At 38.3% G+C, this 13033-nt stretch overlaps 1 protein-coding gene across 3 annotated transcripts in view; it reads left to right on the top strand.

Moving 5' to 3' along the window:
- SPIN1 (spindlin 1) overlaps nucleotides 1-8556 on the top strand; it is a 58437-nt gene extending 49881 nt beyond the window's left edge. For all 3 annotated transcript variants that reach the window (XM_059833853.1, XM_059833854.1, XM_059833855.1), the window contains exons 5-6: nucleotides 709-942; nucleotides 4845-8556. In XM_059833853.1, coding sequence (XP_059689836.1) covers nucleotides 709-942; nucleotides 4845-5044 — 434 coding nt within the window. In that variant the 3' untranslated portion in view covers nucleotides 5045-8556. The remainder of the gene's footprint in view (nucleotides 1-708; nucleotides 943-4844) is intronic.
- Nucleotides 8557-13033: the final 4477 nt, after the last annotated feature.

The raw sequence follows: 13033 nt of genomic DNA on the forward strand, positions 1-13033 counted from the left end.
TTATATTTCTTTTAAATTTTAAACCCTAAGCCATGTTGTCTTTTGTGTGTGTTTGACTAATAATGTCACACTTTTCCTCATGTACTTTGCCTAAGTACTTTTAATAACGGAGGGAAAAGCATTTTCTAAGTGAAATAATTTGATTAGTAACAAGGCTTCTTGATTTTCGGAATTAACACTGGATTGTTAAACTACAGGTTTTTCAAACTGCAAAGTTCAATATTTACCCTAGTAATTACTAGTTTATAAACAGAATAAGCTGTTGCTTCTTCTGACTGCAAAGCAATTGGTAGCAGTCTCTAGAGTGGCATTAGGGGAAACCAAACCCCAAAGTTAGTTGCATTAATAACTTTATAGCACTGTTCTATGATTGGCCTCTCTTCTTCTTCCTCCCTGCCTGCCTTGTTCCCTCCAGTGTCTAGTTAAAATACAAAGAGTCTTCACTGCTGTGGCCTCAATTGATCCTCCCTTTACCTTGGATTATAATTGTTTAATCATAGGGAGTACAATGATATACTGTTATTTTAACAACATTTCTAAAGTTCTGCAGTTCTTCAGCAGTAGACTCTCTGGAATGGACAGTGTTTGTTTTGTATATGAATTGACTAACTTCCAACCAAATTTGTTTATGAATCAGGGTAAAGATTATTTTTCACAAAGACATATATCTCTGCTTTTGGATGAACTTATGAAATGCTGTCATTTCAGCTTCATCTCGAATTAGTGATGCCCACCTGGCAGACACAATGATTGGTAAAGCTGTGGAACACATGTTTGAGACAGAAGATGGCTCAAAAGATGAATGGAGGGGGATGGTTTTGGCTCGAGCTCCTATTATGAACACATGGTTTTATATTACCTATGAGAAAGATCCCGTCTTGTACATGTACCAACTCTTAGATGATTATAAAGAAGGTGACCTTCGCATTATGCCTGATTCGAGTAAGTAGGCCAGTTACTGTTTTCTTCTAGAAAGTGGCAGCTTTTTATATTAACGTTTGGCTGTGGTTTATTTATGGGCAGGAGAGTTGATGAACAAAGGTCTTGTTTGTTACTCCCTTTAATTTTTTTTTAAGTATCACAACTAACAAAGGTTATAGCACAACAAGGAACATCTCTCTTAACTGGTGAAATATTTTACTTTTATCAGCAGTGACATATGTAGGAAAAGCATTTTCCATAATTATTCCTAATTCTGCTGAAAATGCATTCATACTACTGTGGAAAAAGTTCATGCTTGGATTTTTTTTAATGGAAATTGGCAAAACAGAAGTTTTCCACTGTTTGTTATAGATGTGTCACAGCTTGTTGAGATGGCTCTTGATTTGAGTTTCTGAAGCAGTTCTTGTGGGAATAAGATTTTGGGGCCTAGTAGTTTAGTCAGATTAATTTTGTTGGGGTAGGTGGCTTCAGTGTGAAAAACTTCTGAGTAGTTTCTTGAGGGAAAGAAGTACTCATCTTTTGAAAATTCATCTTCTCTCACATGTTGCAACACACTAGCAAGAAAAATACTTCACGTCAAGAAGGGAGGAAAAAATATCCCTCCTGATCTACTGAAAGTCATTGGGGCTTTTCCTATTAATCTAGAAGGATTTTCACAGAATCAATATTGCTCAAGAGATTTGGATAGCCAGTACAAAAAAGAGGAAAAAAGCATGTAAAGAATACTTTGTTTTTATTTCTCCCGTGTACCTAAAACACTTCTCCGACAGAGGCTTTAAAGAAAATTAGTAACTTTAGCAGTTGGCTACGTAGTGCTTTACATAAGTATAGTTACAATCAATTTGTTGAGTTTGAGACTGTCTTCCTCCAGATCTAGCACTGTTACCAGTCTGCTGGCTAAATAAACAAGTGGCATTTATTTGCATAATGTCTATAGTAATCATCTGTGTTTATGTAGAGACACACACACCCCCTTCCTGCTCTAACAAAAAGCAATGATCTGCTGCTTGTAAAGAGTGAGCCACAAATGTTAATGGAAAAAAGTGACCTTCCTCTTCCTAAAGAATTAAAGCAACATCTTTCAGATTTGAAACTTCAAATAATTCATTCTTTGTCTTAACTATTAGAAAGGACTTGGAATGTATTTTAAGTTTGCTTTGCTTTCTTCCACCTTTGGGAGTGGGGGTAAGGAAAGAGCTTATATGCTTTCCATTTAAGAACTGATTGGGTTTAATGCACTTTTTCCTCCATGCTCACCACGAGACTATATACTGCTTACCTGTTTCCAAAACACTTCTAAGTATTTGTTACCTTCCCTGAATCTGAATGCTTTGCAGATCTTTTGAATTGTGTCCTTAGTTCAATGACTGGATATTAAGAGTACTATTTTTCAAATCAGATTTTATAGTACGTGGAAGTATGTCTGTAAACTTAGTGGAATGTGCCATAGTATTATAACTAAAATTTCTGGGGAACTCTTGTCTTGTCAAAGACAGGCTTTGCATATGTGAGGAGACCAAATTTAGATAACTCCTCTTACGCTTTTTTTGGTGAGGGCAAAATATATTGCTGGATCTGATACTAAACCTTTGTCAATGATACATAATTCCTTCTAAATGGAAAGGTAAGAGTTTAACTTGCATCTTTGCCAAGGAAGACTCTATACATAAAACTAGTATTAAAAGGATAATTATGTATGACTGTGTTTATAGAGGAAAAACAAAAATTGTTTTTAGGTTTGTGGAAGAATCTTAAGTGTAAGTACAGGCCAATCTGTACGTTTCCCTGGGTTTTTTTTTTCCTCCTTTGGGAGTTCTTTCACAACTCGCAGAACTGAGATGTGGATGAGGGAAAGGCTGTCAATGCTGTCTACCTGAACTTTAGTAAAGCCTTTGACACTGTCTCCTACAGTATTCTCCTGGAGAAGCTGGCGAATCGTGGCTTAGACAGGTGCACTCTTCTCTGGGTCAAAAACTGGCTGGATGGCTGAGCCCAGAGAGTTGTGGTGAATGGGGTGAAATCCAGTTGGTGGCCGGTCACAAGTGGTGTCCCCCAGGGCTCAGTTTTGGGGCTGGTCTTGTTTAATGTATTTATTGACGATTTGGATGAGGGGTTTGAGTGCTCCCTCAGCAAGTTTGCAGATGACACCAAGTTGGGTGGGAGTGTTGGTCTGCTTGAGGGTCGGAAGGCTCTGCAGAGGGATCTGGACAGGCTGGATTGATGGGCTGAGGTTCAACATGGCCAAGTGCCAGGTCCTGCACTTTGGCCACAACAACCCCATGCAATGCTCCAGGCTTGGGGACGAGTGGCTGGAAAGCTGCCCAGTGGAAAAGGACCTGGGGGTGCTGATTGACAGCCGGCTGAATATGAGCCAGCAGTGTGCCCAGGTGGCCAAGAAGGCCAACAGCATCCTGGCTTACATCAGAAACAGTGTGGCCAGCAGGAGTAGGGAGGTGATAGTGCCTCTGTACTTGGCACTGGTGAGGCCACACCTCGAATCCTGTGTTCAGTTCTGGGCCCCTCACTACAAGAAGGACATTGAGGTGCTGGAGCGTGTCCAGAGAAGGGCAACGAAGCTGGTGAGGGTTCTGGAGCACAAGTCTTATGAGGAGTGGCTGAGGGAACTGGGGTTGTTCAGTCTGGAGAAGAGGAGGCTGAGGGGAGACCTTATTGCTTTCTACAATTACCTGAAAGGGGGTTGCAGAGAGGTGGGTGTTGGTCTCTTCTCCCAAGTGACAGGACAAGAGGAAATGGCCTCAAGTTGCACCAGGGGAGGTTCAGACTGGTTATTAGGAAAAATTTCTTTACTGAGAGAGTGGTGAGACACTGGAATAAGCTGCCCAGGGAAGTGGTGGAGTCACCATCACTGGAGGTATTAAGGAACATGTGGACATGGCATTGTGGGACATGGTTTAGTGAGCATGGTGGTGTTAGTTGATGGTTGGACTTGATGATCTTACAGGTCTTTTCCAACCCGGGCGATTCTGTGGGGCAATTCTGTGAGAATGGGTGAAATCTGTAAGGTATTATTAATGCAAACTTGGAACAAAGACATTCATTTAAAGGCTTAGGATTTCCAGAATAAAAGCTACATCAGGTGTGACCATTACTAAGAAAATTCCTCATTAGAATGCAAAATGCAAGTTTATCTAAGCTGGTAAAAAAAGAAGACAAGCTGAGAAAGGAGGTATGGTTAGCTTCCAGTTCTCCAGTACAGTGCTCTTATCTCTTACCACATTTGTTCTGTGATTGGCTTGTAACCAACCCCTTGGCAATTGGCATGTTACAAATTACGCCTTTTTGTATCCAAATTTAGCATAGGCATGGTCTAAAATACAAGGATATTTCTAGCTAGGTTTTGCTACATAAGCAAATAATGTGGTTACTTTACCAACAGCCTTATTCCAATATGGAGTCAAAAGCCCCTCTTAATAAAGGAGTTTACACTTACTGTCATCTTAGAATAGATTATTTTTGTTGTAGTGGCATGCAGGCAGTGAAACTTGCAATAATGTGTGTCGGAAGAGGAAGGTTTGGTTTGGCTGCCTTTCTCCTAAGGAGGTCCAGTGCCTTTTTGTGCTGGTGGCTTAAATTAAATTATCCACAGGCATTTTTTACAAGTTGTGTGTAAATCTTCATGTCAAAAGATTTACTTCTCTTACCAATCAAAGTGCTATTTTTGTCTCAAAACTAAGACAGTATTACTTAATTTTTTCTGCAGCTGGACTTGCTAGAAGTGTGGCAATCGTTAGGTGCTTGTCTGAACAAAACTAATTTTCTACATACTCTGTATTTAAAACATCCGATTGTTTTGTATGAGTTTTAAAGAAGACTCTGCAGTTGTCTTCCATATTGAAAAAATCCATTAATGTCTACCAAAGTACACTGGTTTTGTGTTACAGATGATTCACCTCCTGCAGAACGGGAACCAGGTGAAGTTGTGGACAGCCTGGTAGGCAAACAAGTGGAATATGCCAAAGAAGATGGCTCAAAAAGGACTGGCATGGTCATTCATCAAGTTGAAGCCAAACCATCTGTCTATTTCATCAAGTTTGATGATGATTTCCATATTTATGTCTACGATTTGGTGAAGACATCCTAGACGTCATCGTGAACTTTTGCCAAATTTGTGGAACTATTAAATGTAAAATTTGTAGACACAAAGACTTGACTGCTTTCCAGTTTAATGAAAGCTTAAATGTCCCTGCGAACCCACAATCTCTGCCAGCAAAACTGTTTTGTTCTGAGTAATATAAACAAACGTGACACATTTTGTGTAGAAGAACTCCTTTTCTTGAAGGAAGTTAATATATTTGGGCAGGAGGGAGTTAAAAGCAAAGAACAGCTGCAAATTCAAGCTGTGTAAAGTTGATCTAGTATTGTAATCATTAATCTAAATTTTTTCATAGATTTTAACTTTTTCTTCAACCTCGCACTCACCTGTTCAACTGCCACATGCAAGTGTAGTTTGATATTTTGGTATGCCTTTTGTAACATTAAATTTAATTTCTTGGCTATTGGCAGTCCTTGTTTTCAGGGTTGGGACAGAGGTGACTTTCCTGAAAGGTTTAACAGTTTGTACAGCATTGAGGAGTGCCTAACCCAAGTAACATCAATCTGCTGTGTTTCTACACTTTATTTCAGATTTAGCTTTTTGAGAACTTGCAGTACATGGAAATACTTGTGCATTTTTAGTAGTCACAGGGCAGTAGGATATCAAGTGTTTGACTTATGCACCTTTCAATGAAAAGGCTTTAAAATATAAAAACATATTTAATCTGTATAACCAGTTAATTAGAAAATGCAGGTTAATGGCCCATATTTACAAGTTGTAGGAACCAGTAAAATACATGCAACAAGGCTGCCTTCAATCCTAAACGTACTTCTTTCTTTCTTTGTTATACACACTTCTTAGCAAAACCCAAGTGCTTGGTGCCACAACTTTAACAGTATATATGCTACTTCAGAAGACTTTAGACTACGCATTGGCAATCAGTAGTCTCTCATTTAGTATCAAAACCTAGCAACCTGAATGTTTGTGTATGGACTTAGAAGCCTAACAGTAGTTAATATTTTACATGGTAAATACAATCTCATGGGTGGGGGTGGGGGTCCTTTTACATTGAAGACTTACTTTAGAGAAGGAGAAGTATTTGTTGCCTTCTGCTCAGTCTGTTGCATTTCTCTGTTTGTATGTTTGTTTTGGTTTTAACCATTTTGGTTCAAGAAGGCATCTTCCCCACTTACTCTTCTTCTGGCTTTTCCACATAAGGAGTGTCCGGACAAATCTACAGCTTAAACCTGTTGTTGCCTTTTGTGGTGTATACTGTACTTGCTTTGAGGTATGCTCTTAACGTGAATTTCATTCTATGAACACTAGAGTTCTGCATGCCGGTGGTGTACTATCTAATGGAAGCTATAGGCAGTCTCAGTGGTTCAGTCATCTGCATTGGACTGTGGATGTAATAAATAGCAGCCCACAACAGCAAAATCCTTTCACGGTTTTAATCTTGCAAGGTAGTTGTAAATGAAGATTAGGATTTTTTTTAAGTGTGGCAGCTTTTAAAAGTATCAGAATTGCAACAACGATCAGCACAGCAACAAAATTGTCATGTTAACATTAAGGCAGAGCTCTGCAAGTTTCAAAGAACTGCTTCACAGAAATACGGTATGTGAAGACAGTCAACACTGTTGATGGAAGGAACAAATACTCTGATGTCCAACAATATGCCATTAGTGGAAGGATGCGGGAGAGGTGCTGTTAATCAGAGGTCCAGATGACCTCTATTGTGGGTACTCTTGATATTGAAGACTCAGTGGTTTAAGCCCCTTTCTGTCCATTTTTTTTGCCTGATTTCATATTTTAGCCTTAAGGCTTGTGCCTCATTATGCTGTTGAATGGTAATAAATACTCTCCATATAAATATGATACCTTAATTCTTTGTCCATTGCTACTATATTGCATTACGTCCAGTATTTCATCATGGGCAACCAAAGGCAGGCTGTTGTCGTTCAGTGAATAGCTTCTCAATGCAGTCCTTAAGCACTAAGTACCTGAGTCGTAAATGTTCCTTGTGTTTTGAACAAAGTGAGCAGATTTGCAACACAGTGTTTTCATCCTGCAGATCTGTTATGTGTTTTCTATTGACTCTTAAGAGTCCTGCATGTAAATCTCAAAGCTGAGCCTGGCTCCATGAGCCCAAGTTGATATTTGTGGCACAAGAATGAGTGAGTGTATTTGATTATACACAAGATACATGAATAACCTACTACACTGAACTTTGGGCTATGTATCTGAGGAATACAAGGTTTGTTCTGAAATATCTGAGGTTTAGGTCTACTGGAACATTTTTAGCATTAGGCTTGCATTTGTGGGTTTTCTGCAAGCCTCTTGAATATACCACATATTCTGCCAATTAGAGTATAATCTATAAACTGTAAATTTTATGGTTGTTTTTAGATGTCCCCGTTGTCTGTTGCGTGGATATTTTTTTCCTCTTTTTTCTCTTTCCTTTTTTTCTTTTTTGGATAGCTTAAACCACCTTTTTGAGGCTTGAGACTAATTCCACTCCCTGCCCATCTGCTTTGGGCTTTGTTTTAGGCTCATGTTTCAGATCTGCATGCAGTGCTTGCGTTACCCTGGTAACTAAATGTTGGTTCCTTGTTATAGGGGTTCAACATTACTTTCCAAAATCACATAGGGCTTGTGATGGCACAAGCCATGGATCTTTGTATAAAAGTTACTCGCCTTTCACATTTACCTGCTGTAGTATTGTTGTATATTGTGTGTGTGCGTGTGTGTGACGTCAGGCTGCCATGTAACACTTTTTAAAAGGAGAAAAAAAAAAAAACCTTAAATGCAGACCATCCTTTTTTGCATGCTTAGAGGGTTAGAATGTTCAATGTAACAAACTAAAGTTGCATGTTAAAATGTTTAGGTTTTTGTTTTGTTCTGTTTTTATTTTGTGTTCAGTTTTTTGTGAATTTGCTTATTGTGCTGTTTTAATGGTTGTTAGTAGGATTAAATGCACCGGTGAGACGAGCATAGTGCCAACGGAAGGTAATTTTCCAGTTGTATGTGTCATACAGCATTTGAAGGGACCATGTATTCTGTTAAAGAAAAAATAAAATCACAGTTGATTAGCAAAACACTACATTTTTCTTTCTTTTTGAGTGCCAAACCCTAAACTATGTTGGAATAGACTATAGGGAAAACCCTTTTTATTGCAACAGGTAGAAGCCTTCTTTAAGTGAATTACTTAAAAAGGGAGGCTTTCTCTTCAGATAGAATTGACTAGTTGCTTCAGGGAAAAGAATTATGGTAAAAACAGTTTCTGGTTCCTTGAAAATGCTGTGCTTTTTGTATTTTACATCATTAGTGCAATTTGGATGGTTCTTGGTATGTGTATAGTTCAAAGGTCTTCGTGTTCACATTTTAAAATTAGGTAATGACTTCATCTTTAGAGCTTGGTTTTATTATTTTTATTTTATTTTGAACAATGTAGACAGTTCCCTGTTCTCTGCATTTAGAAGTATAAACACTTTAAATCTGTTACTTAATTCTGTAAGTAATTTTTATAATTATGATGTAACTCTATCCTTAAAACATTTAAAATAAACCCTTTATGTGCAACTTATGACTGTAAAATTTGTTCTCATGAGCAAAATGTAGTGATGTGATTTCTGATTGTGAAGATGCAGTGTCTTCAGTTTTCTAATTAAAAAGGATTTATTATTCTAATGCTGAGCCATATATGCTGGTATAATACTTGCCCTATGAAATAAGCTTGCTTGCAAAGCTGAATCTTTATTGTTTTTTCCAAGTAAGTATAAATGCTGATAAGATGGAACCTGGCATACTGCTTAAACTTTATTTTACTGAACACAGAGAAACTCCCCTCCAGGGGATTATGCAAGTCTGTGATGAGTCTTGATTTCCAGAGCACACAAAATATTTTGGCAATGGGGAACAGCAGAAGCATTTGGCAGTGTTTAAGTGGTACATTTGTCTGCTTTGAATTAATAAAATTCAAAATTCAGTTAAGCACATTTTACTGATGATAAAAAAAGCCAAGTTGATCCAGCTGATCAGCAGAGAAGGTGATGAGCAAAGATGACATCACCATGCTGCAGATCTTTTTAAGTCATGTAAGTTGTTCAGATTAATGCATGGAAGACTTAATTATTTCATGTTGTTAAATCACTAAGGCAGACTTTCAATATTGTACATATTTTCTTTATTCCTACCTCTTTTCTGATAATAAAAGGGAAAAGTATTATATGGATGCCCCAAATTACATTTTTTGGCATCAAGCTCATGAGGTATATACTGAAGATCTTGAGGTATGCCAGCATGCAGTTGGGATGAATACCCAAGCCTCTTCAGTTTCCTTAGTTCAGTGTCCTGTTTGTTGTAGCCTGTTGCTTGAGAGACTGGTCCCAGTGAACATTTATATTGTGTACATCTGATTAGGGAGAGCCTAAGACTTTGCTTTAGCAAGAGCATCACATCCAAAAAGCAAATGTTGATCTGTGTGAGGTGGCTACATTAAATTATAGATAAAAATAGATACACTAACATTTTATGACTAATGCCTGAACCTGTTCTGTATTAAAGCTGATAAACCAGCCTCAGTTTTGTAGCATCTCTTTCCTCTTCATAGAGCAAAGAGCCTTATAAAAACAAAGATATTTTTGTTCTCTATTACTGTAGTAATGGAAACTGCCCCTAAAAGCTGGTTGCTTAGGAAATCATTTACAAGCAGCTCAAATGTCGATGCTTTGAAGACTGTAATGTCCCACGGATTTAGGAGGGTGAGGGTAGGAGTCCTACCTGGAGCTACAGCTTTCGTACTACTGTACTCCATTTTCACATCTGTCAGGTTCCTCCTTGTGCATATGACCAGGTTGTGTCTTCAGACAAAAATAGCTTCTCTCTCTGCTCAGTGACTTTTATTTCAAAATTAATAATTTTTTAAATATTCGTGATGTAAGCAGTTGAGCTGCTGATAACTTCAGTGGACTCCATTGTTTTTTGGCTTTCTGATAAGCTTTAGTTAAGGATATTTCGGAGGAGGCTGGGCTGCTGCAATTTAAGATCATTAAGGTCTAAAAGGAGAAGTAAGAATAGGTCAAGGAAATGACATGTATGTGCTTTCATCCTCAAGCACTGGATAACAAAAGATTTTCACTTTTTTTGCACACTTGGAAGCATTTTTTCAATCTAACTCTAGTTTCGTTTTCAGTAAGTTCCTGACTTGGTGTGTTAGGTCACTTAACATCTTTGCCAAGATCAATACCTTACCATTTTAATTCATTTGAGGACTGGCAGCCTGGGAAAGTTATCAGACTATTAAGATTTTTTTCAGGCTCTGCTCTTCCTGTTTTAGTAGTTTACTGCCCTGTAAATTCCTTGATTCCTCTTCCAAATTCAGAGTGCAAAGCTGCATGCACACAATATACAGCTATGTATGCACAACAGAAAGCAGCTGGGGTCTCACCAGTGTAAATAAGGTGGTGTCTACGTAACACTTCCCTGTTCCACTTAGATGTTAATTACTGATTTCCGCACATTATTTTTCTGAAATCAGTTATGATTGGTATAACTTGTACAGTATTTGTGTAAATGGTTTTGTAGCCTGACAGTTAAACCTATATGCTTTGGCACTGGTTTCACCCACCCCATCCTACCCCTGTGTGATTAATCCTTAAATTTACCTGTATTCAGTGGAGTCTGACTTTACAAGTCCTTTTTGAACATTTTGATGCATTTTGGTGCCACGTTTTTCCTCAGGTCTCTGCACTAAAGACTGACCTGTTCAAAGCTAACTTTGGTAATGAACATGGACACCTGCACATCTACGGTGATTTGCACAAAATTCTTTTCTTGCTTCTCGATGTTCCACCCAGACTTGACATTGGAAAGACATATTTTTGTTAATAATCAACACAACTTTATGATACTTTTAATGCACATTCAAGTTAAATCAAAGTGATTTCATGTAAACAGCCACTATTTTGGGAGGAGGGAGGGATGGGGGGGGTTTCTTATGTTTGTTTGGAAGATTGCTCAGTGACAGGGCAGCTAGTCCTTTGAATATGAGAAAGGAAAGGTAAGATTCTTGCACATTTCACTTAACCTGATTTTGGGCTGATAATTTTTAGTCCTGCTGCACTAGCTAGCTACACATGGTATATATTCACCTTTGAACTGGACTGTGGCATGACTTCTTAAATTATCTTCACAAGGACTTTTACCACTAGAGTCATACACTAGGAACACTGGTTGTTAGAACTTCTATGGGAAGCATAATTTTATTTTCCAGCACTGTTTACTAACTCCTAGCCATTTTTAACTTACAGAAGCAGATGTCTAACTTAAACTCTCATGAATTTAATGAATTAAAAAACAAAGTAACCTTTTAAGCTGCAAGAACAAAATACATCAACACTAATACCAGAAGCATTAGAGAAGACATTTATAATGATTCAAAAGTGTAAAAAGGATAGCAACAGCAAACAAGTAACTTTTTGCTATGTTACCACACATTTCATTATGGAAGGTTGAAACTGTCTTGTTGGGAACCGTCATTAATCTTGGTCTTCGTTCTCTCATTCTCAGTTTTCTGCCTTAAAAGGATATTCATTCTGCTTGACACAAAATTCTTTTCTATTGTTAGCGAGGCTCAGTGTATTGTCTACTCAGAAGCTGGCAGATAGAATAAATGAAAAAGTGGAGTTATGGTGCAGTGCTCTGAAAAAGTGAGGTGGAAAACCTAACTACTTTGATTCAGAATTTCTGATTGGGGGGGGGGGGGGGCGGGGGAATGGACCCAGTATCTACTGATCATGAACTGAGAATGAGACTTCATTCCAAAAGAATGAAAGACTAACCAAGAGGATGGTCATAATATATAATAAACATAGCGTATTAGGTTTTACTGAGAAAAGAAAATGAATATTGATTATTGCCTAGGATGGGCAATACTTTCTAATACTGTAAATCCAAACATCACTATCCTGGTCTTTAACTTGATGATACAAGGCTAGTAGTGTACATGGGCGAAGATGCATAGCATTTTGGCTTTCACAGAATTAGTTTAACACATGGAAATTCTCATATTTAAAACATAGTCAAATTATGCAGGCAAATGGCCCAAACTAACATCATACGTGCTCCAAATTCTGAAGCTTTAGTTCAATAAATAACTCCTGCAGAGTACAAAATTACAACTACCTAAAATGACTACTAATTACTACTAAGCAATCACACTCTCACCGATAATCTGAAAGTGTGAAAAGAGATCTGAATTGGCTGAGATTTTTATAGAATACAGTTGTGTGTAGAAGGAAGGAAAATGCTTGGAGTGCTAAATATCTCACTGCAGGAAACGGGTGATGCATGTCATCATACCCCTGAAAACCATTTTTTACTTAAGTGCTTTGTGCTGAGGTGCTCCTCTGTGGAGTAAAAACCCTTTTTTGCACTCAACATAGGTTCTAAATTGCAAAGATGAGTGATGCTGATGACTGTCCACTTGAGTCAGTAAAGAACAAAGGGAAGTATGCGCTCTGCTGCTGAAGACAAATTTGAATTCTGTAGGTATCTCTGCTTTTCCATAAGCTACCTATCACTGGCAAACATCTTAGAAATAACTAACGCAGTTTCAAGGTTTGCTTTGGTGTGTGCTGTTTTGTTCTGGTTTTCTTACTGGGATTAGTCATTAATCTTGAATGGCTACTTGGCAGGGTGAAGGTGCAGAATAACCACCAGAGCAAATGGAGTGAAGAGGAGGTCACCTGGCCAACTGACTGAAATCCTGAACTGCCCTTTGGGATGGCAGTGAGAGAGCAGGCTCCAGCGAGGTACAGTGGCAACTGAACCTGCTCTTCACTAGGCACTCTACTGTAGCTTTAAGGATATAAATACTTAGTTCTGAAGCAACAATCCTTTAATCACTGGGCCAGATTAAGGTTGGTCCTGTCCCATACTGTAGTGCTCTCTTTGCAAGGTGATTAACAACAGGTAAGGAAGGCTCTGTCTTGATGCTCTGGTACTGGGGGAATCCTGTCCTATTCTAAGTCCATTACT

Source organism: Gavia stellata, chromosome Z, assembly GCF_030936135.1.
Source record: "Gavia stellata isolate bGavSte3 chromosome Z, bGavSte3.hap2, whole genome shotgun sequence".
Lineage (NCBI taxonomy): Eukaryota > Metazoa > Chordata > Aves > Gaviiformes > Gaviidae > Gavia > Gavia stellata.